At 41.1% G+C, this 26,791-nt stretch overlaps 2 protein-coding genes and 1 long non-coding RNA gene across 7 annotated transcripts; 2 read left to right on the top strand and 1 right to left on the bottom strand.

Annotated features, from left to right (window-relative positions):
* Window positions 1–1,578: 1,578 nt before the first annotated feature.
* LOC120832156 (uncharacterized) lies at window positions 1,579–4,966 on the bottom strand. Its single transcript, XR_013467542.1, has 3 exons — window positions 4,564–4,966; window positions 4,028–4,126; window positions 1,579–3,904 (listed from the first exon to the last, which is right to left on the bottom strand). It is a non-coding gene; the product is annotated as an uncharacterized LOC120832156 (long non-coding RNA).
* Window positions 4,967–5,152: 186 nt separating this feature from the next.
* On the top strand, window positions 5,153–9,399 carry LOC120832157 (uncharacterized). 4 transcript variants are annotated; one of them, XM_078102043.1, is made up of 10 exons: window positions 5,153–5,266; window positions 5,407–5,493; window positions 6,064–6,182; window positions 6,274–6,657; window positions 6,743–6,959; window positions 7,168–7,305; window positions 7,623–7,840; window positions 7,938–8,091; window positions 8,240–8,281; window positions 8,803–9,399. In XM_078102043.1, exons 2-9 carry the CDS (start codon window positions 5,427–5,429, stop codon window positions 8,251–8,253), a joined length of 1,311 nt encoding a protein of 436 aa, XP_077958169.1. In that variant the 5' UTR covers window positions 5,153–5,266; window positions 5,407–5,426; the 3' UTR covers window positions 8,254–8,281; window positions 8,803–9,399. The 4 variants fall into 4 exon arrangements, with proteins under 4 accessions (XP_077958169.1, XP_040054162.2, XP_077958167.1 ...); XM_040198228.2 differs by having other exon boundaries at window positions 8,172–8,281; XM_078102041.1 differs by lacking the exon at window positions 6,064–6,182 and having other exon boundaries at window positions 8,172–8,281.
* Window positions 9,400–22,924: 13,525 nt separating this feature from the next.
* LOC120818251 (T-cell immunoglobulin and mucin domain-containing protein 4) lies at window positions 22,925–25,775 on the top strand. 2 transcript variants are annotated; one of them, XM_078102238.1, is made up of 6 exons: window positions 22,925–23,453; window positions 23,543–23,667; window positions 23,787–24,125; window positions 24,315–24,397; window positions 24,822–24,915; window positions 25,068–25,775. In XM_078102238.1, exons 2-6 carry the CDS (start codon window positions 23,625–23,627, stop codon window positions 25,142–25,144), a joined length of 636 nt encoding a protein of 211 aa, XP_077958364.1. In that variant the 5' UTR covers window positions 22,925–23,453; window positions 23,543–23,624; the 3' UTR covers window positions 25,145–25,775. The 2 variants fall into 2 exon arrangements, with proteins under 2 accessions (XP_077958364.1, XP_077958365.1); XM_078102239.1 differs by having other exon boundaries at window positions 22,927–23,453; window positions 23,548–23,667.
* The last annotated feature ends 1,016 nt before the right edge of the window (window positions 25,776–26,791 follow it).

Genomic DNA, 26,791 nt, shown 5'->3' with positions numbered 1-26,791 from the left:
TTAGGCTTCCCGGTCATCTGACATACATGACAACTACGGCAAAACGTAGCTGTATCGGTCTTCAACCCAGGCCAGAAGAAATGTCGCAACACTGACTGGTAAGTCTTAGTGACTCCTAAGTGGGCCGACCATTTACTTTCATGGGCGACCGATAAGACATGCTGTCTGTAAACTAAAGGCACTACAATCTGATGCACTCTTTGCCAATCTGCATCAGGAGGTACCCCTGAAGACCATCTCCGCATTAACACACCATTTTCTAGGTAAAACGCTACTTTTTCACCACTTGCTGTATTGCTGTCACTCACCACATTCCTGAAGCAGGCCCGTAAGGTTGGATCCTCTCTCTGAGCCACAGCCAAGCGTTTTCTTGTAGCTGGCAGTGGTGGGGAGGAAGGGGACGTTTCGGTTTCGCACTCCACCAACGCTGGCTCCTTCCCTGGAGTTGGATCAGCGGTCTGAAAAGGCTCACAAAACACTGTATCAGCTAGCGAAATATCCGACTCGAACGCCAACTGGCGTGCCTGCGCACGAGTGACGACACAGGCCGGAAATACTTTGGGTAACTCTGTGCTGCAGCCAGGAACCCTTGGTACATCGCACACTTCCAAAGTTGGAGTAACTTTACCCCCGGCTATGTCATTTCCTAGGAGCAGCACAATACCTTGTATGGGAAGTTCATCACACACTGCTACTGGAAAAAACCCACTGACGAGATCAGACTGGATGTGTACCTTATGCACAGGCCGAGGCACATATCCCATTTCAATGCCCCTTAAGACGGACGCGAATCCACAAGCGGATTCAGCTGAAAAGGGTAACGCAGAAGCCAACACCACTGATTGAGAACAGGCAGTGTCTCGTAGCACTTTACCAGACTGCTGGTCTGCTGGCAATCCTGTCAGTGAAATAAGGGCTTCGAGTACAAATGGGCGAAAACAGGCATCAACCTCACTTTGGTGGTCACAGTTTAGTTTAGGGCTTCGCAAATCGTTAATTAACCCGACACCTTTGGGCTGATGCACACGCGATGACAGCTGGTCTTTGCGTTTCAAAGTCATACAATCAGCAATAACATGTCCACTCTTATGACAATAAAAACAACGGCGCTCTTCTTCCTTCACACTGGGGTGCCTAGGAGGAGTAGACTGGTTTAGATTTCCGCGGCGGGCACTGTCTACAACTTGAGAAAAGGCTGGTTTGTGAATTAGCATGTACTCATCCGCTAACGTAGCTGCAGCAGATAACGTTAACACTTTTTGTTCATTTAAGTACATCACTACACTGCAAATTATTTGAATCTTATCAAGATAAAAAAACTTAGATTTAGAAGTGTTAGATAATTGATCTTGTTTTAAGAGTGAATTTCTTATTTTTAGTGTTTAACTTTACACTAAAATCTTAAATCAAGCACAACCTTATCTTTTTTGTCTCAAATAGGCATGACATCTTAAAATTAGTCAGATAACTGTTAAATTAAGATCTTTTACATCTCTCCCTCAAATTCTCATCAATAAAGCTTGTTTTAAGATTCAGTAAACTCAAGTTGCTTGATTCAAGAGTCACACAAAAAGCATCTGAAAGAAACAGAGTTTATTATTGCTCTGACTTCAAGCATGTTCAGACAATGTGAGGATAAATTATACAGCCTTCACCACAACTCACCATACAGTCCATGGAATTGTTTAATGACCAAAACAGTTTGTTAACAAAAACAGGTCCAGGAAACCGGCAAACTTGATCACCCAATAAATCAATGCTTCCCTTTCATTCCTCCATTTTAATGTCTACTTCTGTGGGCAATAATATCACAAAGACTATATTTTATTGGCACAAACATATGTTCCTTGAAACTAACAGAAAAATAAGAAATGCAGTCAATGAGTTCATGTACAAATTCTGTAGCCTGGGCAACATTGGGAACTGCCACCTCATATGCCAGCAATTCTGGACTCAAATTCAGTGTCTCATAACGCTGGTACTCAAAAGCAACATAAGAGGAATCAATCACAAATATATCTTTTATCAGTCCGAACACTGGGAAAGCATCATCTACATCTACAATAATCATAGATTTACCACTAGTGTACTTATTGCCATTGAGGATGTACCATTTCACTGAGACAACAGATTGCATGACCTCTACGCCTAGAAAATCTTTGACTTTTCTCTTGACATAATCAAAATTTTTGACAGCTGAGACAGGCCCCGATTCTCTTTCACTAGCAAAAATTGGATGCTCAATGCCTATTTCATTTTGACAACATTCAAGGAACTGGTTATGGTTTGCAAGCGATTTACAGACATTTTTGAAATTTAACTTAGAAGCCCACTGCTTAAAATAACTGTGCTTAGCTTCAAATCGCATACACATACTTCTTATTAATGGACCAAGAGATATGATTTGGCTTGGTAGATGTAACATGTAATGTTGCTTGGGTATTACATTGGCTTCAGAGAAAAGTTCTTTGAAATGATGCAGATGTTGCTCAATCATGCGTCTGAGCCGTAATACGGTTTCTAAAGAAATAACAGGAGCAAGGACAATTTGAACAATCTCAATTAACTTGAGAATAAATTTGACATACTCGTTGTCCATACCGTTCAAAAGAAAAGGTAGGATTTTTAAAAGTATCAACATTTGTCCACATGACTGCTTTAATTTATTGTCATTAGCAGCTAAAGTACTGACACTAATAGGACATGGCTTATCTCTTATGTCTAGAGGTGAGTAAGGAAAATTTAGAATAGCTGAGTTAATCTCATCTAATTCTATCTGTCCTGACAGAATCAGGTTTTTTAATACAAGCTTTATTTCCATTGGTGCAACACCTTCAAAAATTACATGCATTATATCCTGTGGTGTTTGTTTGATCAGATCAAATGCTGGAACATCAACTAGTCTGCTTCTTCTGTTAATCCCATAAGTGGTTTTGAGGGATGCTTTCAATGTTTCTGTGCTTGCCTTATCTATTTCAACACACTGCCTAATGTGCTTTTCCAAAGTTCTTTCAGCAAACCTATTCTCCTCAAAAATACTTTGCATATCCTCAAAGGAGCATTCACAATGTCTACATTTGCTATAAGCAAAACCAACACCTTGTTTAAATCCAGCAATATCATGTTGGGCAAGTGTGTCTCCACATATGGCGATCACAGCACCAAACAACTCAATTTCACCATTTGGGGTGTCAATCCTAACACCATTGTACAGAAGTGTCAGATCTTTTTGGATTCTTTTTAGTATAACATCAACACCCCACTGAGAAATATTGTTTGCCTTGGCAATAGCCAGGAGTCTTATTGCAGCCAACTTCGACCTAAATTTTGGATCTATATTCCCTAAACTATAATAAAACATCAGTAATTTATTTGCAGAGGCATGGGCGCCTAAAGGGTTACATATTTCAATTTCATCGGTGTACAATAGTATTTGCAATGCATTTGGCCTTTGAGAATATAATGGATGGGATGTAAAAAGGGCTCCATCAGTAAAATCATACAAGAATCCCTCACTTCTTTGTGGTACAGTGGTTAACATGGTGAAGATTCTGGGATTGGTCAGTAACTGCTTAAGACTTTGAATGAGTGGTACATAGTAAAAACTTTTGCCTCTTAAGGCCATGACCCTTGAAAGACCACGCTTTACCCAACAAATCTTCTGGGACACCACAACTTCCTCTGGGTTGACTGGATTGAATAGTTCCCGGATGGTTTTATTCTGTCCATATGCTGTGGTTGAGAAAGGATCCATGAACGCATCAAACGTAGCCAAAGCCTCCCCTTGGAGCTGAGCAGTTGTGTCTGGATTCTCTTCAAACACCCTTCTGATTCTCTCCCTTAGTGTGTCAATGAGAGCAGCTTGGTACTGTTGCACCCCTGAGATGACACTGTTGACAGTTCTCTGGGAAAATATTTAAAATGTAAATAATTTTGTCACCCATATAATTCACAGGCCCATATTTTACATTAGAATAATTTAAATTAATAGTACCATTAAAGCATTTGCCCATGAAGATAAATTTACCTGTGATAACTGGCACTGTTCCCGGACACTGATGGCGAATGCCGCTGCGGATCTAGCTATATCAGGTCTGGTTCTGGAGGTCACAGCAACAGCGTCTTCCTTTATAAAATGAGTTGTAATTTTTTAAGAGCGAGTAGATGGACACAGTCAAAGTTGCAATTGATTTGAAAGGAAATGGACATTTTTGAGGAGATGCCCGAGAGGGGAAAGACTTCATTTTAATCCCGTATTCGCTTCACTGGTCTGGAACCTGAGCAGCTCTATCGTCTAAGGTAAGAGGAATTAAATGTTTTTTTTAATGTTTAATTTTAGCATTCAATGGAGATAATACCTATGAAAGAGAAAGTGTGCATAGGCTACTCAAATCATGCATGATTAACGCGCACACTCGCAGTGTGGATTCAATGAGGCCCATATTTAAATATATCGTTATATGTAGGACAAAAATATTAAATTACATAACAAGTCAGCATCACACAGAGAGCAACCTAATTGGCACGATAAGATTGAAAATAAATTGAATTGTGGAAACTTACGGACTCAAGGCGGCCGTCAGCTTCAGGCTGTGGTGACGGTTCAGGTAAAGAGGCATCAGGTGGGACAGCCGTAGTGCTGGCCGCTGCAGGAGTGCTACAGCTGGCAAACACCGAAACACCAAATGTTTCCTGTCCCAAAGACCGAGAAGAAGGCGTCGTACTCCATCCGCTTGGTGGGCATCCAGTCCTCAAATACTGAAGGTGCGTCCGTTTAATGTGGCGAAAGAAAGAGTTAAAAACTCTAAAGTCCTGTTCACATCCATCAATACCACAGTAAACCCAAAAATCCGGGCTGCGACTGTGACTTTTATTAATGTGGCTAAGGAGTACTTTAAGACTTAAAGCAACAAAGACGAAACATATCATACACCTCCACGCCGCCATGATGCACCGTTGTTGTCGCGGGCTAATGATCCAGAGGTGGATGGGGAGGGGGGCACTCATGAAATAATTTGTTTTTATTTTAACAATACATTCCTCTAATTATAAATGCGACTTAATTAATTTTACGATGGTAAGTTTTTTTAAAATAATATTTTGCTAACATGTTCATGTTTACGTCCGATCATTTCTGCGCATCCTCAGTTCATGTCCTCCAACGGTCCCACCTCAATGACGTCAGTGTTCGCGGTTCACCGCTTGAGTAACTGAAAGATTTGGGTGCGTTACATTTGACGAAGAAGTGCAAGAAGAGCGGCTCAATGTCAGTAAACTTTATTGAATTAGTAAATATTACTATGTCGGTATATGCTTATCAAGCTAGCTAATTGTTAGCTAATGTGCACTTTTACACGCTAGCCGTTAGCTAACGAACTCTGTTTGCCTATGGGTTTTCCCGGGTAGTTCTACGGTACCGCCTGTTAATGCTTCAGGGAGCTGATGAATCTAAGATGGATACTTTTGACGATGCCACTCTATCGGTGTTGGAGGGTAAGTCATGAATACAATTTATATCTGATGCATTGATGCTATTTATGGAGTGTACTTTATTAATAACTGAATACTTTTATTTGAAATCCAACATTTTTCTGCTTTCTGGGTTTTTCCTCAACCGTCATTTGCTTAACGAATTTATAATATTCTTAGGATGAAACATTTTAAGTAAGAGTCAGAATTCTAAAGCAAAATATATGGTTGTAAAATAGAAATCCCACATTTTAAAAACACGCGGTCTGCAGTGTCCCGCAGGCGGGAACGTTACCCTTCCCCCCCAACATTGTAAATCATCCGCCATTCATCAGATTGCTATGTAGCATAGTCATTATACCTCATTTGAAAGCTTGGACTCTTATGAATCAATACATGACAATGTAAAATATGTGTTTATACAATGTCAAGTCAATCGATATCTTTTATTAACCAAATTAACCAAAAATGCCCTCCGCCCTTGGTGCTTCACTACCTTCTAGCTGCAGTGTACAGCCTTACTAAATAAATTGATTGGTTCTGTAGCTTGCTACTGCTTTATCTAAAGATAGATATTTGTCATATATCTCACAGCTGCCAGTGTTGATGAGGAGGCTTTGAAAGGCCTTAGCCGGGATGACCTGAGGGATCTTTTTCCTGGCCCAGAGAATTTCCTCAAAAGAAAGAAACTTTGGAATTTCATCAGTGAAAATGTAAACACAAATTGGAATGAGTAAAAACTAGTAAAGTATACATTTTAATGGTTCTAATGCATTTTGTTTTCATTCCACACAATTCTAATAGTGTGAAAATACCACGGACCAAGATGCCAACAATTGTGCCATGCCACCATGCCAGCCTCAAACCTCAACCCCCATATCTGCTGAGAAAAAAATGAAAATGCCAGACCCTCCAGAGTATGTGGTGTACACAGATTCAGAGTTAGACATGGTGCGTAGTCAATACTTTGCACTGCTCTGCAATGGAAAGGAAAAAAATTACAAACTGTCCAAGGAGCTATCTTGCAGACTTGTAAGGAACACAATAACCAGTATGGTTGCTATCCTGCGTGCTAGTCCCATGGGGAAAGAAGTCAGTTACCCGTCAAAATTGGAAATAAGAGCCATGTCACAGAAGATTATAGACTATTACCCAATGTTACGGGATGATGATCCAAACATGCCTTATGTAAGTATTATTTTTTTATCTAAACCAAAACTTTGGGCAGGTCAGCAACAAGACAAACAACGTATCTAACATTCTTTTACCACAGCTGACTATCTACACCAAAATGTACAAGCGACTCCAAAATATGAGATCCCCACGGAAGAGGCAAGGCTCTGTACCACAAAGAGGAGTGGCAAAGACAGCTCTCTTCAGTGCAGACAACCAAGACATGGAGACGGATTGGACAGACACAAGCAACTCAAGTGATAATACCTTACTTCTTGAGAGCAATGATGACCTTACCGAGGACAACTCCAGTGAAGGTGTGCAAATTGTTTGCAAAAAATGAAGGGGTGCTGTTAGACTACTGTTTTTTTGTCTAAAAATTGTCAAATCATGTAATGAAACTATAGTTGTCTGTATTTGTCAAGCCAGAGTTTATGGCTAGGCATGCACTGTGTTTATCTGCCGGTTTTGCTTGTTGTCATGCTTTTATTTGTGTTTTATTTCTTTCATTATTTCCCCAAAAAGCATTCCCAGCACATCGACCCCCCTCTGTGCCAAGGAAGCCAAAGACCAAAACCTTCCTGCTGCCATCCGCATCAGCCTCAGGCTCCTCACTCAGGACTGTGATCGCTTCACCAACCACGCCTGCAAAGGATGATGTTGGTAAGCCCACCTCAGCACACCTCTCAGCCTGTTATCCATGATAATGACTTTCAGAGTGGCAAATCAGAGTCTAAACGGTTGGAGATTAAATTCAAATTTCCTTAGTTTGTGGATGTTAATGGAAACTCTTTTTCCAGACAACTCCCATTGTTCATATAAACAACATAAAATTATTGTATTTTTGTATTACTAATTATTGTATTATTGTATCAATTAAGTTAATTGATTTGAGTGTTACAAGGGAAGTAGACCGACCTGCATAATGCAATAAAGTTGTGTTTACGTTGAAATGTCTGCTCTGTTTTTTGCCATTTCAGTCGGCCAGGACAGTCTGAAAATGCAGGCTAGGCACTACAAAACCTTGAGCAACATGTACAATAAGCCAAATGCAAAACCCAATCAAAGTGATGTTGCTCAAGTTTTAGACCTTGAGTTTAAGGCCAGACGGGCTTTCATTGATGCAGATGTTACAAGGGAAGAAGACCGACCTGCAAAAATCTTTGAGGCATATCCATGCTTTAGAGATGTTCGAAATGTATGTTTTTTTTCCACTACTTGCACTTGAATTACTGTCTATCCATCTGTGTTCTAAATGTCCAATGGTTGAATAACTGTGCACAATGCTGTCTTAGGCAATGGATGAGCTGCGGCGCATAGTAGGTGGCACCAACAGCAGATACATCGAGGAAGTGAAAGGAAGATGGGCAGACTTTTGTGCCAAGGTGCAGTTCTATGGTGTGTGGAAGAAAGCCCTGAAACCCCCCTTTCCATTGGATGTCCGTGGAGGTAAGTTGCGGTTCCATATGCAAATGTATTTTGATTTATACCATATTCAGACCATTCAGACCAATCTTTCTATTCTTTAGTGGAGTTTACGCTTGCCCTCTTCAATGCACTCCCATCTCTTTTCCCCTCACCAACTTCACCACCAAAGAAGCTTGGAAATAGCTGTGAGGCACTTCTTCATGTCCTGAAGGTAAAAACATTTTTGTGTTGATTCCTTACTGTCCTCTTATTTTCTCACATTTGTTGTGCATGTTCACATAACAATACACCCTAAGTTCACAATCACAGATACTTTTTGCAAAAAAGTGTTTCTAGTGTCCCTCAAATGGTGTTCACAGAAAGGAATACCAAGAAATGTTTGATTAAACAAAAAACCTTTGATTAATTCATCCATTAATTCATCCCAGAAACATAAAAATGCACCTTGCATCAGCTTGTATCCATTGTTAATCCATCCTAAATTCTTACACCTTGATCTGTCAAACAAATGTTGCCCATTTTGAAGTAATTCATGATTATTTCTTCCAGTGTAATAATAAATCAATATTTTTCATCAGTGTTTGTATATAATAATGACTATTTCAAGAGTGTCATTAGTTGCAACTTGGTCATTTATCTAAAAATTAAATTTTTATGTTGAACATGCACTTGACTTTCAATACATTTTTATGTCTTCTCACTTTACACATTGTTCTTTTTATTCTGTTCCAGTCAGGCGAAGACCCTGCCCTGTACCTGGAAAAGCATCCTCTCTCCTCCCCAGTTCTGCTTTCTGATGGCTCAACCACCATTGTGGCTGTGGGTAATGTACCTGTGACCACCCTCCCTCAGGAAGATTTCTCAGACGGGATGTTGGTGTTAATGGCATATTACTACACTTTGCACTTAAGATATCCAAAATGTGTTGCAACGCTCCTGTCAGTTATTCAAACAGAGGTAATTGGTGACACAATCCACGATCAAGATGCCACTAGTGCTTACAGGAAAGCAATGGCTGATTGGAAGTCTTTCATTGAGAAGTAGCTGAGTATTTTGTCATGCCAGTTCTTATTGTTAGCTGTGAGTTCTTATTGTTAGCTGTGCCTAATAATAGTTTTGTGTTGCACAAGCTTATACAGTCACTGAGTTATTACCTCATTTAGGCCTGTATTTAAAATGATAGTTAAGGAAAAATCCATAACTGAGGGCTGAGAAGTGTTTTTGTTTTTTGCCCTTTTGCTTTTAATTTCTTTTATTTTTATGGAAAAGTATTCAAATGTCTATAGCAAACTTGACTTGCTGATGTTAAATAAATGTTGTCTTAAGCCATGTTATTTCTGCACCATTATTCTAAAAAAGGACAGGCTTTAGATTTTAAGATGCTCAAAGTAAGAAAACAAAATGGGTAATTGCTTATATTTAGTATATTTCACTTATTTTGAGGCTGTAAAAGTTTAAATTTGAGTAATCTAGTCTTAAAAACAGCATTGTATGCTTATATTTAGTATATTTCACTTATTCTGAGGCTGTAAAAAGTTTATTTTAAGTTATCTAGACTTAAAACCAGCATTCTATGCTTTTATTTAGTATAATTCACTTATTTTAAGGCTGTAAAAAGTTTAAATTTAAGTAATCTCATTTTACAACCAGCATTTTATGCTTATATTTAGTATAATTCACTTATTTTGAGGCTTTAAAAAGTTTAAATTTAAGTAATCTGATCTTAAACCCAGCATTTTCATCTTATGTTAAGTCTTCCAAATACCTCTTTAGACAATCTTATTTCTAGATTTAATTATCTTAATTCAAGAAATCTTGTCAAGTGAAATTATCTAGCTGCATGGACAGATAATTTCACTTGTTTTGAGTACATTTTACCTCAAATTTAGTTTTTTTATCTTGTTTTGAGACACCCTTTTTTTGCAGTGTATGCGTTCTGGTAGACAGCGTTTAAGCTCCTCTACTAAGCAGAGTTCCCTAAGTGCACTGAACCCAGCTACACTAGATGACGCAAGCCACCGGTCAAAGAGTATAGTTTTCTCTCGGGCAAACTCTGTGTAACTTTGCGCTGCTGGTTTCTTATGTGACCGGAACTTTTGTTGGTAAGCTTCGGGCACAAGCTCATAAATTCGCAAGATTGCGGATTTAACTGTCTCATAGTCTGTACTATCCTCTACAGAAAGGGAAGCGATAGCCTCCTGTGCTTTGCCTTGTAGCTTGCACTGCAACAATAAAGACCAGACCTCAGGCGGCCATTTTAATGCCAAGGCTATTCGCTCAAAAACTTGAAAGTACGAGTCCACTTCAGCTTCTCGGAAGAAAGGTACTAAAGCAATATTTTTGCTAACATCAAATCCTGGACTTACCGAGTCCAATTTGGATGAGTGGGGGAGAGAAACTGTACCAGCAGAACCCACGGCCCCACCAGCCATGGCTGCGTTGGCGCTTTCGAGCTCTAGCGTCCGCAGTCGCACTGCCTGGTCAGCCTCAATCTCCATTCGGCGTACTTCGAGTTGGAAACGCATCTGGCGTTCCCTGTCTTGTGCGTCATACTGGAGGCGGGCAAGGCGAACCTTTAGCCGCGCTCCTCCTAGCGAGTGAGCACTGCTGACAGAGGAAGGATCAAACCTGGGCAGGGTGAAAGGAGTCGCAGGCCTCTCACCTGCTCTGTCGGTATCAGATACATCTGTAGCAAGGTCAGGGGTAGGCGTGACCTCCCCTTTGGCAGCTGAACCAGCAACCGGGAACATGAGCTCTTTCTCTGGCAGCTCTGGCACTACAATTATCCCCCTCTCGACTAATGCTAACGATAGCATAGGTTTCAACACCCTTTTAAGGATAGTTTTGGGCACCGAGATGCCAAAGTGGGTTGCTAACTGAAGCAAATCATCTTTCCGACACACATCCAACTGCTCCACTGAGGGCTGGCTTAGGAAAGCTTCAAGGTCAAACCGGGCAGCGGCCATGAGTCCCTCACTCAGGCAAGCTGCACCTCGTTACAATACTCCGCTCCGCCTAGTCACACAAATCGACTACGTGACCAATCTCTGCCAATTGGGATTCCTCTAGAAAGGTATCCCGGACGAGCCCCCATATATGTTACGACCCCCTGGATGGTCTAGGGGTGCGGGGACCATAAACATATAGGCAGAGCCTGGACAGTTGTAAAAAGGGAGGATTTATTTGCAACCAGAAGAAAACAGGCACGTGACAACAAACAAAAGGAGGGTGGCTGAGGGTGCTGCGAAAAGACCAACTAAGTAAAATAAAAGAGATCCCCAAAAGGAGGACTATGCCTGAACATACGTTGAAACAAACAGTAGGCGCTTTCCAGGAAAAACACAAAGAGCACAGCACCCACTACACCTATGACACTAACAAACAAAGAACTACGTGTGGTGAAATCAGTGTAAACTCTGGCCCTACCTCACCCCCTCTTGTCAGCTCCGTGCTGGCAAAAACACAGACCCAAAACACAGTACTCAACGTAGGTGCACTCAATCACAAACACAACAGGCACACAAGTCCACTGGCCAAGACAAGCTGCCTCGAGCCACTGGTGGGCTCTCCTTAAGTGCTGGAGGTAAGGCTGCGATGGTGTCCTGCCATTGGGCGCGCTGGGACCAATGGGTGGAGCTGGAGTGAACCTGTGGTGCTCCACCGCAACCAGGAAGTAGGTGGGGCCTCAGTCCACAGGGCCGCACAGCCTACTTGGTACAGACAGGAAAGAAATACAGACCACGGTGACAGCCGTAACAGTCTGTTGTCACTTGTCGCGTCATTGTTTGGAAGTCCCCGTCCATGGTTCCTGTCTTCAGTCTTCATCTTTGCCCCTTGGCCTTTTGCTTTTGAATATTTTGACTCTTAAAGTCCCTTTTTGTTTTTAAAACTCAGCGTTTGTGTCCTACCTTCACCGCCATGCAGCTTCCTGACAGTGTCATAACATGCTAACGTAAATACTCCATTTCACACGCATTTCATTTTTTGCACGAATTCCTCCTTCAAATAGATCTACGATGTGATAAACTATTTTGTGTTTGGTAGAGGAAATTGTACATAAACCTCCACTCACATAACATACTAAAGAGAGCTTTAATGTTTAAATTAGTAACTCGTGGGTTGAACGGTTCTCTTAAGACTGGCAGATGCAAGCGCTGTGTTTTGGGGGATTGCTAGAAGCAGAGGGTTTAACTTTGCATCCAGGCAGTGAAACCTGTCAGAGATTTGGACAATCTATGATGTACCAAATAAACTCTTTACAGGAAAAAAACACTACAATGTTACCAAACGAATAACGGGAACTTCTTCACACAAGATGTGACTATTTTTAAGTTAAATTACGAGCTGTTTAGTCGCCGATGTTCAATCAAACCACAAACCACCTCAGCAGTTTTGAACAGCAGAAGTACGCATGCATATCTTGCTTTAGACTTAAAAAAATAATAATTTTGTTTTTACTAGTAAAACATTTTCTGGGAGTGAAGGGACGGTCAATGAGGGGGAGAGCGAGATATATAGACTTGCTAAGTGAAGCTAAGGCGTAAATTCAGCCTGGAGGAGCCTGTCTGCCTCAGGGGCCTCCTCTCTCTGTCTGCGTACGCCACAAGCTGATTGGTTTTTGGAAGGTTTAGCGTCTCTGCTAAAAGCTCTTGTTCTCCTCTCTGTCGCTGTCAGTTGTCATTCCAGCAAGCATCAGATGGAACCCTCAACCGGCCCCGACACCCCCGATCACCAGGTAAACCCGGCAGACCACAACCACCACCAGTGTCTGGACTGGGGGGGGGGCATGCCTCCTCATCGCGGCATCCCGGCCCCCGGTCTAACCTACGCCTGGATCGAGTCCAAGCACCAACAACTTAAATATCTATCCTTGTTTAAGAAATCATTGTTAAAAGTTCAGAAGTGTCTCCTGATTGAATTGCTGTTTACGCACGCACACACACACACACACACCACATGGCCCTGACTTTGTGGGGGGGCGAGGCCCCCTGGAGCTCACCCATTAACACAGGTCCTATTCCACGCATGTCTTCAATACACACAGGTTTTGCATCAGGGAACTTAAACTGGGAAAAGAGGCCATAAGTTGCAAAGTGAATCACTGGGAAGCTTACGGCAAAGATGATGCATTCATGCACATAAAAGGCTCCTAAACTGAAGTAATATTGTGAAATAAGTGTATTGTATTTGCTCTCAATTGTTTTATGCATCATAAAAAACCTATTTGAGAGATATAGAGAGAATATTTTGTAAATACAAAATGACTCCACTCAACATTTTTTTTTTAACCATGTTAAACTATATACCAAGAACCATTTCCACAGTGGTACTGATGATTGGCTCAACAGTGTGATGTGCAGTAAAGCTGCCTTTTTTTCTTTTACAAATTATTTTCTTTAACGGAATTCCAGTATTTGACAAAAGCCATTTTGTTAGGTTATTAGATATGTTGATTTTCCAATTATTAGATTTCATCTAAATGGATTTTTATTTTTGCTTAAGGCAGAAAACAGAAGGACAATGCGGCACATGTTGTTTTTCAAAGCTGGGACGCTTTGGTTGCGTCAGTCGCTCTAAAGCGTGTAGGAGTGAGCGGATGGACCTGCTGGTCTGTGTACTGTGGTTGAGAACATCTACACTGAGGATGTGACAGATGGTCTTTGTGTTAGATCTCTAGGAGAACATATCCGTCTAATGAAATGAGTAACGGTGACAGGCCTATAATTATTACATGTACAAAATGTCCCTTCGTGTAGCAGGAATTAAATCGCCTTGTGAGAAAATGTCAAAGCAAGTTCGGTAAAATAATTCTTTGACTACAAAATAATCTCAAATCCATCATCAGCTGTTTAAAAGTGTCAGAATGTTTTGTTCTAACAATTCACATAGCTAAATAGTACTTATTCTATAATTTAATCATTATGGGGTAGGGACCTTCTATCACAATACAAAGGTCAAGTGTCAAAGGGCATGGAGGATGACCTCAGTCAAAGAGTGTCTGATACCTGTTATACGTGAACCTGGAACAGAACAAAAGCGCCTTTTAGAGCTGGAGGAGCTTAGCGTCTGTTATCGACAAACTAATGTATCAATTCAATTTTACTGTTTCAATGGCTATTCAGCATCTTAACAAACATTAAAATGAAAATATCGCCACAGCCAGAGCACCCTGCGGCAGACACAGAAAGAGTTGCTTCAGAAAGGAGAAAACGCCAGTGGGGAATGAACTGCTACATGTTTTTTATAAGATCTTTACAATTTAAAATAACACACTTTCCAGATAATGTGAGTGGGAAGGATTTTTCTAAAAGAAACCATTCAGTTTGAGACCTTTCTGTTGCTACCCGTTTGTCTGCCTCACACTGCATCCCAGAGCGATCAACACCTCAGGGTGATTACTTTCCTCCTTGCATTAGTTAACTCATCTCTCTCACACACACACACACACACACACACACACACACACACACACACACACACACACACACACACACACACACACACACACACACACACACACACACACACACACACACACAGGACATTCAGTTTGCCATTTGGGAGCCGAGCTGCTATCTTCTCTCTTTTAATTACTGTCGTTACAGAAAAATAGTGCAGACTAGCGTTTGTGGGTTTTTTCTTCTCCCACTTTGCTTATTTCACCCGGGCGAACAGCCTTCAGGGGGGCCGTTCCGGGGGCCGTTTCAGGAGCCCGGCGCCTCACTAAATCATCAGTCATGTTCGGCGCTGTTGATCATTGCCTTGACAGCAAGAGGGCCACAGATTAGTAGCATTACGTTGGCAGGGGCTTGACTATATCTGCTTTAAAAAATGGCTTGTCAGCAAGAAAAATGTTCAACATTCCACATTTTGTCCCAGAATGTTGTGTACGAGAGTACTTCCAACGAGATTAGATACCGCATTCAAAACAGTGCAGCTGATTCTTACAGCATTCGTTTGCTTGTCACATGTTGACTCTGATTCCGTTTTTAGTTTGCTCATCAGTCATTACGATGGCGGATCTTAAAAGATCTATTGGACAGTTGATGGAAAAGAGGTCTGCAGGAGACTATGAAGAAGGTTGTCGCATTCAACTATCACATCAGTAACCGCTGGGGTACTGAAAGTATCTGTCATATGGGTTTCCGCCATGTGTATTGTAAGAAGTTAGCAGTAACATTGTAGCCACAAATTCAGCAGTGTGTCCAAAGTGGTTGCTATGGCACCTTTTCATGCCATTTTTTCATTACGTTTGATTAAACTCATGAAAGGGTGATTTTAAATATATAAAAATGACAGCTAATCAGCGGAAACTCAGCTGTGTAATTTAAGAGCCATGTTTCACGCAGCTGTCTACTGGGGAAACACACCAGATTGGAGCACCTGGTGATGGAAAAATAGCAACATCAACATTATCATCTTTCAGTCCCCTCCTGTCTAATGTTGTTTCCAGCTGTGTTAATCTCCTGGTGAAATCCGATTGGACTTTTCCATGTGTTTCCCATTTGCTGTGTCCAAGTGTTGCCATCAAATGCACGGAGCAAACGGTGATGGTTGCGGATTTGTCTTTTATTAGTGCTGATGGTGGCAGACGAAGGGACTTTTGTTCCATTTCAACTTCTTATGGCCGTCGGTCATTGGATTACACTATTAGAATACAACCCTTGCAACCATTTTATAATGAATAATTTAAACATGATTACACACAAACGCATCGATAATCATTTCGGAAGCATTTTACATTGTGTGGCAATTGAGCTCTTTTAAAATATAAGGATCATTCAATCGGTGGGTACGTTTGCTTGTAAAGCAACACTAAATACTCAAGCCATGTTTGCTTTTGCAATCACAACATTTATGATGCTGCTTTCACCCCATTTCCTTCACGGTTTTGTATATTTATGTTCCAGTATTGCACAATTTTCCACCCCAATAAGAGGCGGTGAAATCACTCACTTCTTTTTCAAACCTTCCACATGTTTCAACAACTGAATAGCTCAGTTGAAATTGGTATTCCTCACAATCTTTTATTCACACCAACAGCTTCTTACTAAAGTCGACTTTGTATTCCAAAATGTTCTGAGACAAACACCATGTAAACATTAGACCTTTGTTTACAGTCCCCATTGATGAAAGAGTCACAGAGGAGGCAAACTGCAGACTGCAAGCTGTCTTTGGAAATGAACGGACCTTTGCCAGAATAAAAAGCGATACAATAGAAGCTCGTACAGCCTCAGCCCTCATTCGCATTCAATCTGCCTCTGTGCTTATTGGCAGCATTGTTTTTTATGGGGGAAAGCATAGCAAAGTGTATTTGTTAGGAGATGTAAAAGATGCACATCTCCAGGGATCTTTAGCCTGGAAGATATTGAAGTGTTTTTAAGGAAATGACAGAAATTTGTCTGAAACTGAATCTGATGACTTGTTTTGTATCTGAAAGCCACACACGGTGAATGTGGAGTAAACCTAAATGCGATACGGATACAGGGATGCATCAATACAATTTGTACTGTGATGTGATGCTCGCTTGGTTTTGGTGCATAAGTTATATCCAATTATGTCTAATAAAAGGTATCATTTTCCTGTATCAACAAAAAACACAAGTTGTTGAATTTTTGGCGGGTTGCCAGTGTGTCTTCAGTGGAAGCATTTTTTAGCCTAATTGAAATGCCACAGGCGTCTGTGTGAAACTCCCATTAGACCCGAGGCCAAGTGTGCTGCACAATTGCAGTTAAAGTGTCTCCAAGGAGATTGCAGTGTGATTATAAAGAAGTGCCTTTTGTGTTTTTCCCCCGTCTACAGGGTGCAGCACGATGCAGCGGAGCCGCTATTGATTGCGTAACTTGTCATTTGTCCTGCACCAGGCTGATTCATTTTAGAAAAGAGCACATGGAGCAGAAACGGCAGGGCGCGGTTGGGTTTGTTAGAAGCTCTATTCAATGTAGCCTTAACTTTTCTCTGAAAGACGAATATTAAATCACATTGTATTACCTAATATATTTTTGCCATATTTGAAGTCTAAAATACGGATATATATATGAATAGTTATACATTGTGTTGTAAAAAACAAATGTAACCATAGAAACTAATAAAAATGAAGATTGAAATGTCTTCATGTAATTTATCTGACTTGAGATGACAATGGCACTAAAATCGGCACAAACTAATACAATTCAATGGATTGACCACACTCAAATTCTGGTCATCCCCAAACTATGTAATTCTAGATTTTTAATTTTTTTAGGGCCTCTGTTATGGAGAAATATTCAAATACAATTTTAGAAAAGTTGGAAATAAATAATTTATATTGCATGCAAACATCTACTCGGTTGTTGCCCCAAACTGAATGGGATTAGCATCAAGGGTAATTATGACCATTGCCATGAGTGTGGGTGAAACAGTTATGTTTGCAACCCCTTTTTCTACCTCAGAGAAACAAGCAAGACAAGACAAAAACATTTTGTATGCACAGGATGAATCCCAGACCCTCCACAACCTGCAGCTGACACCAATGATTCTCTTGCCAGACGGCAGCAGAGTGTACAGGCAGTGGCTGTGTGGACTGTTGGTACTTTTAGATGGTACCAAGGATCTTCTGGGCAGTAGCGCCCACTGCTGAGTCCTCCTGTCCTGGCCGTGCACATCACAAGCCAGCACGAGATGTTTCTAGTCGGGATGCTCCTATCGCTCCTCTGTAAATGTAGATAAGAACGTTGCAAAGGAATTCCGCCACATAAAGTCTCCTCAAGAAAAACATCACTTCATGAGCTTGCTTCACCAGCATCGAGTTGACCGTGACCGCTTGCTTTTGCCTCCTTTTTTAAAATAATACATTATTTGTTTTTGCTGACATTGGTCATTGGGGGCTTGTACTACAAATTTCTCTTAAATGCCTGGAATGTCACCTTTGCACTCAGGTGAGTTTTCTTTTCTTGTTTTCACTGACTCGGTGCCCTACGCCTCACCTCCCTATTGTGCACTTCTGAGCCGACGGTGAGTTTCCTTCCTGTCTTTGTGTAGGTTCCCCTTATAAATCTAATAAACAGGGATTATATGCTTAAAATGGATGATGTTCTCTGTACGCAAGACAACTTCAGGAAGAACAAATGTGTCTGGAAATACCTGAAATTCCTGGAGTCGGTAAATTTGTTGTAAGTACGGATTCCGTCCATGACCCGACTCTCTTGCAGCAGAAATAACCAGCTGTGAGAATTTACATAAATATGTTTAATATACTGTTATTATAATAACAGTTTCAATATTTAAGAGGCAAATAAACCAGATTCTAAATATATTCCAAAAGTTAAAAACATAAGAAAGCATCACTTTCTGATTAAATATATTTTTGATTCAGCCCAGATTTAACAATAAATTGGATGAGACAATAAGTTGTGTCCTGGAGCTCTTTTAAAGCCTCCCACTCTAAAGTTTGACGTGTTACTTTTTGGCCGTGCCGATTTAGGTTTCAGGCAGGTATTTTCAGAAACCGTCAGCCCATATATCTGACGTGGAAAATATATATAAATAAATCTGCCCGCCGTTTGTCAATAACAATGACTCAAATACTCCCACTGCGCTGAATTTCTTGAGATTTAGGTGGATAACGGCAAAAAGGAAGCAATGTCAGTCACGAAACTATTGATTGGACTTTTGGCGGCTTCTGTTTTAGTCAATGCCTGTGTGAATACTAAAGGTTGACATTGTTATTCATGCCTGGACCCCATGAAGTAAAACTCATGCGGCTGTGATGTTTGTTGCTAATTAAGATTGATTCATATATTCAGTATATTGCTGGTTAACATTAAAATTTGTGCTGAGAAATGTTTTAAAGGTTAACAACTCTGCAGCAAAAGTTAAAAAAAATGTAGTTTTAATATTTGATGCGGAAAATTTGTTTTCACACACACTGAACATCTGATGCAATACCACCACTAGCAAGCTGATTGCTATTAAGTTTACAGACAACTGAACATTATTGATTATGCAAACTGTTCAATGCAGTACAGTACAATGAAATAAATGTTTTCATGGTTATTTATGGAGAAGACAGTGGAACGATGAATACTCAATGACTTTTAATTGGTGCAAGTTGGTGCCCTTTGAGGTTCCTGTAGTCTGTCTAATATATAATATAAATCTGGAACTGGACCAAAGTGTTATTTTGATAACTAAAAGTTGTTTGCATGAACTTTTCCTGAACACTATCGGACGGAGATTGTCCACAAGTCATTATTTTTCTAATCCCTATTGTCGTCACTGAAATTATTTGCATTTTCTATTAAAATTGGAAAGACAAGGAACTTGTTTGTCAAAATGCAATGGAGCGAAAACAATAAATAAGCCGGTCCTTTTGAATGTTTTCACATAAGCCTTTTATAAATACTTTAAAATGTGCACCATTTGCAAAAAGCCGAGTGTGCGTGAACACTTGCATAGAGATAGAAAGCATGTTCTCATGAACCTTGACTCTTGCTGTGTTTAGTGCTGAGGACTCGTGGCCTTGGCATGAATCGCAGTATTGTGGCCGTGTCAGGCCTGTCTGCTCAGACGCAAACACAGGAAAAAACAATCTGAAGCCGATAGATTAAACTTCTAACCCCCAGCGGGGGAGATAGCGCAACGTCTTGTCCCCCGATTGGGTGAGTTTGTATCCCCAGCCTTGATTGGGTCTACTAAAAACCTAATAAAATAAACCTGTCAAACCTGGATTTATACCACTCCTAACCTGCACAAACAAAACCTTAGAGAGCTCTACCTCTAGAGGACTGCTCATGGATAATCTCTCCCATAACGGTCCCATGCTTATGTCCTCGACTGGTTTTCTCAGCATCCCTCTGTCCTGTGTTAATAGCAGGGGTGGCCGGGCCATGTGAGAAATGAAAAGAGGACTTTGTTTCCCAGCGGAGTGAAAGAGTCGCAGCCCCGGGTCAGCAGAACTTCTCTTCTGTACATCCATAATCATCTGTCCTTTAAGGGCATGTTTATGTTTGCACATATTTCCTCTTCGATTGTGCCGAAGGAGACTGAACTCATGAGAACGCTGTCGGCCAAGTGTCCTCATATCCTGCACCGGCCGCTTCGGCGTAGAGAGGCACCTATTAGCGTCCTACCTTCCTCACGCCAGCTTTTAGGACACCGTCTGCTGCAGAGTTCACAACACAGATGACCACAAGCAATATCAAGTGGTAAGTCGCTTAAATAGAGAAAACACTGCTTGTGGGAAAACGCTGTCTGCGACTGTATCCCATAACGCTGCTGCAATGAGCAACGGAAACTGGATTCAGGGCAGCGTCCCAGCAAACTGTGGGTGGGAGGAAAAGGGAAGAAAACGAGCACTGGGAATGTTCAATGTCAAATTACAATAATTACTACATGCTTTTAAAAAGGAGAGTGAATACTGTTCGTTTGACAACCTACAGGCAACTCTGTTGGTGAGTTTACGGTGAATTTCTATCGGATAAATCTCACCCTGTTCTGTGCCAACTCGGTCATTCTTACTTCATCTCCTTTCTTTCATTCTCTTCCAACCTGTTTCCTCTCCTCACTCACACTTTCAAATCCTCTTTCACGCATTCAGACAAGAATTCTTTCCTAACTCTCCTTAATCTGTCGCTTTTTTTTCCTCACCCTCAGACTGCTTTCTGTCTTCCAGAAGTGCTTGGAGGCGTTTCCGCTCCCAAACTCCACATGAGCTCTGCTGTCCCTAGTGGGATATTAATAGGAGAGAGGAGGGGGACGGGGCATTGAGACGCACTCCCAGGAGGGAAGTAAAAGTGGGGAAAGGGCCGGGGCTCCACAGTCGCAGGGAGCGGCAGCTGTAAATCCATCACACACACACACACACACACACACACACACACACACACACACACACGCTGACAGATATGAGTATGTTCTTATAGGAATAAATCAACGAAAATGATTCGGAAGTTGGAAAAAGAAATCTATGAAGCTACAGAGGATTGTTGGCTACACACACACACACACACACACACACACACACACACACAGCTACCTTCATGAAAGATGAAGTGGAAACCGCGCTTACCTTCAACTGGCTCCGTGTCCCTGCAGTCTGTCCTTCCTCGTGTGTCCACGCTTGCGTTTAAGGTGAGAGGAAGGTGGCGGTCATGCTTAACAAGACACAATGTTGACACACCTTTTGCCGTTGTCTTGGTGGGGCGGTGAACACAGGTCAGTCAGTTGGAGAAAGTTACTTAAAAGAATGTCAGTTTTACACAATTTATTATTATCAACCACTCCCATCTTAATATGAGGTTGTACTCTTGTGTGGGGGAGGCAGGGACTCGTGGTTGAGCCACACGTTCGACTCTGTCTTGCTTTTTATTCTTGAGCCCCGACAGGCACAAGTGGAACCCAATCACCTCGATCTCACCTGGAACAAAAGAGAGAGAGACCCAGCCGAGAGGAATCCACAGGCAGGACGGGGGAAGGTGTCCCGCCCCAGGCTGACACGTGACAACAATACCAAAACTAAAGGGCTTTTCACTTGAACGTGTGACTTTTTTTAGGTTCCAGAGCACCACTGTAACCTAACACACAACTATCAATACACTTCAAGATACGGCGGCGTAGTGTTCAAAAAGGCTTGAGCTCAACACTGTGGATCTGACCACATAATTAAGCATGTTTACTCTGGAGGCTCCGAGGTAGTCGTTGTGGCCTCTTTTTCTTATCTCACTGATGGCGTTGACGAATGGAGGCAAACGCAGGCTGTCAGTGGAGGTGGACAGAGGGCAGATAAAAGCTGTCATAGCAAAATATTCGCTCGACACGGCGGCCGCGAGGTCTTCATCAGGGCATCAAATGTTGAATAAATGCATGAATACGTCGATGTGGTTCTATTCCATTAGTAATGGTCTTATATCACCGACCTTTTTACAGGATATATGGGCATGTGCATTTAGCGTAAGTGGCACAAGCATCACGCGCATACCTAAACAGTGTTTCCTTATTTTATGTGAGGAGGTGTAATAATAAAGTGCTCTATTGGCAGCATCTTCAAGCTTACTGTTGTCCCATATCTCATCCATAGGATGGGTGGTTTCTCATCAGAAAAACACATTTTGGGAATGGAAGTCATCTACTTCCGACAATTGACCCTTAAAACCTCAAGTCCAAATTGCAAATTGAAGCTTTCTCATCTACTTGCTCAATCGCTTAAGAAAACCTAAAATGCACCGAGAATTCAACCATGATGTGTGTATTGAATTATTGTCCTCATAATATGTCTGTCTGTCTGTCTGCTTCAGTCCCTCTAAAAATAGAGCTGACCAGTCAGCAGCCACCTTCACAATGTCTAAATAGGACAGAACTCTGACCGCTGTTGTTTCACTTCTTCTCTTCTGTTCGCCCTGATCAGCATTTTGTCCAGCTGCAGATTTCTAAGAGTTGGATTTTTTTCTGCTTTGAACCAAACCAGTAAATCAGCTTTATGCTTTAACCTGTGTTTGTGCAATGTGAACCCAAATAAGAAATCTAAGTTAACGAGGCTCCTCTTGCAAAGACGAGCAAGCACCTAAAGGTTTTACTGAGGAGGTCTTTAAGATCCTGTGGAAATGCAAACTTAGAGAAACTGGTGATGTGTTGTTCTATGAGTTCAATTGACTGCTTTTATCACATCTACTGTTTAATACGAACATCAGCTCTTTAGCAGTAATATTATTTCACCTTTCCTTGAACAGTTGCAGTTTCTTCGGGTAATCTGAGAATGAAGTAAAAAAAAAATGGGGAAGTTAAAAAAAAATGTGTGACAGGACGTCCTCGTGGGAGGGAAGAGATCTATTGAGCAATACGGCAGCTCGGTGGTGGCAGCCAGTGTTGACAAGTGGATGTGGATGTGGGCAAGTAAAGACAAAACAACACACACACAGTTAGTAATGGTCCTTTCATAATGGCCTTTGATCTTAAACTTGTACGTCCATAGAAGAAGAAACTATCTGGAGCCGTCGATGGGGATTTTTTCTTGACATACATTCAAAACTCGACTGATTAATGACGTGACTTCTTTTTGAACGCCTGTTCATGGACCGTTAATGAATTGACAAAGCTTTATTCTGTATTCTGCAATATCACAAAAAAAGGAAACCAGTTGGTCTGCAATATCTTAAGTCTAAACTAACAAACTTTATTAGTCACTTGAAGAAGAATCTCTTAAACCTAGTAAGATTTCTGCGTGGTCTGTTATGAAAGATATTAATTAGGTTTTTTTAAACCTAGTTGGGAAAGCTCTGTAGTGATAAAGCTGCGTAATTTGCTGATCTTGGAGAAACCGCGAAATATCCTCTTCAGAAAACCTGTGAGCGCTGATGTTTATGTGGACAACAATAATCTCAGATGAGGCCTGTAACTGCAGATGCGGTGTGAGTTTATTGCACATTACAATGACTCAAATTCCGATGTACTGTAGGCATGACTAATGTATTGATTTCCTCCTTAACTTTCCAAAAAGGGAAGTTGAAACATAATAACATGCACTGTGGGGGTAGAAGTTCCTCTTCTCCACACTTCAGGATTTACAACAGCCTACACAGATGCGTGGTTTTTGTTATTTTTACCTCTTAATCCTGACCCAAGGTGAGTCGATATTCTGCACTTTTCTGTGTGTGTGTGTGTGTGTGTGTGGAGCGCTTCACATTTCCTTTTTACAATCTGCATTGTACCGTCAAGATTGATCGATTTGCTGTGCCCCGCAGTGTCTTCCAGCACCCGCAGCGTCATTGGCTTCTTTGGGCACAATGTCACTCTGGCCTGCAGGTATGACACCTCACATCACGGCGTCCTGAGTTTCTGTTGGGGACGAGGGGAGCTGCCCACGTTCAAATGCTCCGACACCATCGTCTCCTGGGAGGACGGGCCCGTGCCTTCCATCACGTCGCCCAGGTACCGGCTGCTGGGCAGCACTGCGGACGGAGATGTGTCGCTGACCATCCTGGACGCCCAGAGGAGCGATGCCGGCCTGTACGGCTGCAGGGTGGAGATCCCAGGCTGGTTCAATGACCACAAGGTCAACACGCGTCTCGTCATGGAGCAAGGTAACTTCTCCAGGTTGATTGTGAATTTAAAGCATTTTGTTTTTCAATCTCCTGTTGAGCGACCTGAGAAACGACCGTGGTCATGTTGATCAAAATGATGTTGAAGCTATTTTAGTGGCAGTGTTCATGCATTAAGGGTAAACTTTATTTTTATATGTGGTTGTAAGTGACGGATTCTACTCCTTACAGAAATAGTGACGACATTCGTGACTAACAATGAAGAAGTTGTTGTTGACTCAACCTTGGATCTATTTGAAGCAACATCAACTGCGGTATTGTATTATATAAAGATATATATTTATGTATATGCTATATGCAGCAAGGTACAAAATGTGTGTACATGATTATACTTTTTACAATGCATGGAGGATGTTACTGATGTGGAAACCCAGTGTTTGATTAAGAGCTGTTTTGTAAAAAGAAAATGTAGAACTGAAGGAAAATGTGCACCTAACCACAGGAGGTGTTTGCCTACGAGCGTTTAAAATGCACAGCAGGAAAACTACACCCCCGTAACTTTCACGCAATCTTTTTATTTATTTGTAACAATGCTAAAGCACAAACGGCCTTCAGGAGCAAGAACAATTGAAATATGTCACTAAAGTAGTAGGGATGTGGCTTTGCGTGGGTGTTTGTGGGTTGGTGGTGAGAAGTAGAGCTCACGGATGCTCACGATAAGGTTAATTTTCATTGCAGGTAAAATCCAAAGACGCCCATGGAGTGGGGAACATTGGCAGGGCGACAGCTGTTTTCCTCTCCGCCATAATCCTAATCCTGGTCCTGGTTTTCAGTAAGTGTGGATTGGATTTTAATTTGTGATTTATGCGCCGTTTAAATTACTTTTCACACGTTGAAGTGTCAATCCAGCCGTTTACGTCACTGACTGAGTCTCTCTTTTATAGACTGATTATATCATTTAATGGTAATATTTCTTCAAATCAGGGAGAAGGTTCCTGCCGAAGAGGCCACTTGAACATCCCCAAACCTCACCTGCTGAAAACGTTTATGAAGTATTATGACGGGTCTCAACATTAAGAGGATGAGCGAGTCTATAAGGCCTTCACGCTTGTTGAATGTGTCTCCTCGTCTTTGCTGACTTGATCCACCTCTTCATCTTTGGAGGGAAAGCGTTTGAGAATAATGGGTCCCAGTGCTCTCAGATAGCTGTGAAAAAAGACAAATGTGTGTGTTATGTGTGCAAAAAATATCTGCCAGATTAATTGATTTGGTTTCAATGGCAAAAAGGACGTCTCAGCCCTTAAACGCTGCTAGATGGTTTATACTTGTGCACACAATGCCACCTATTGGACTTAAATCAATATCACAATATTTGAGAAGATTCCACCATGAATAAACTGTACACTCCATAAGAAGCACTTGAGTGTCTCTTACTGCTCAATAATAAGGTTGAAATTAACTTTATATTAAAAAACTGGTTTGCAATTTTTCTATGAATTTGTTTGGCAAAGTAGGGAACTTGTGGGTTTGAGAAGATCAATGTTTCAACTTTGCATGTTTTAAAAATAAATCTTGCTGTAATATAATACCTCTTTAATTTGCAATTATACATTTATTGTGACTGTCTAAGATTTTAAAAAAGTGTATTGTATTACCCTGTATAGCAAAATTAAATAAAGGTAATCAGCCCACCCTCCTTGCATCTGGACCATAACTACACTTCATAGGTGTTATTATTCATTGATAGTATTGATAAAAATGTTCTGTTAATGAAACAAGAAAATCACAAATCTGCCTCAGAAGTTTTGTTGCCAAAAACTGGATTTTTCATCAAGGACGCTTCACATGTTTAGAGGAAGGACCGCCAACGTTCATGTCTTGCTCAAGCCACTTTACTGAAAAGGAGACTGAGTATGAAGTCGGCTTCTTTTTAAGTTTCAAGATAAAACCGAAATGCATTTCATTACTTACCCTTGTTCAGAAACGTTTTTTCAAAAGACAAAAATTTGCTATAACCCTGCTTTCCCTTTAAAGTTAAAAGAACATGTAGATTAATTTAATGTAAATGTGCACTTATGTCTGTGCGGGTTGAACCTGAAAGCAAAAAATAGAGTGCTGAGCAATTTTGCAGTTTTCAACATACAAAATATATTTGATTATAGTGCATCTATAAGACTGTGCCAATTTTGATTGACCCAGTCCCTCATACATTTTCTTAGCAGGGATAAAATTATGACCTGAGAGATGGAAACATTGAGAGGGTGGCAGTTATTTTCTCCTTTTCCATAATCCTCATTTTTATTTTCCTTTTATCTTGGAATGGTTTAGTTTGTGACTCGTCAGATATTCAGATTAATTTGACACGTTGAAAGAGAGTCGGTCTTCCCTCTTTTCTCTATTTTAGGAACACGGTCCATACGGTTTACGGAGTACAATCACATCCAGTGGCAACATTAGTTGGTTGGGAGGGGGCAGTATGTCATTTCATCCCATCGGATTCAAGCAACTACATCGTTTTTTTGGGTTCCACAAGTTCTAACCTGGGTTTGTTTGCCATAACTCCAGTCGTATTTACGAGTATTGCCATATTTGGCTGTAACATCTGCGGGTTGGGAAGTGGTGAAAGAGGAAGTTCTGTATGTGCTGGTTACCAAATCTCCACCAGACATGAGTGCGTCCTCAGCAGAAACACAAGAAGTCTGTGGCCT

This window comes from Gasterosteus aculeatus, chromosome 4 (assembly GCF_964276395.1).
Source record: "Gasterosteus aculeatus chromosome 4, fGasAcu3.hap1.1, whole genome shotgun sequence".
Taxonomy (NCBI): domain Eukaryota; kingdom Metazoa; phylum Chordata; class Actinopteri; order Perciformes; family Gasterosteidae; genus Gasterosteus; species Gasterosteus aculeatus.
The sequence above is the reverse complement of the archived record's forward strand: the minus strand, read 5'-3'. Positions and strand labels throughout refer to the sequence as shown.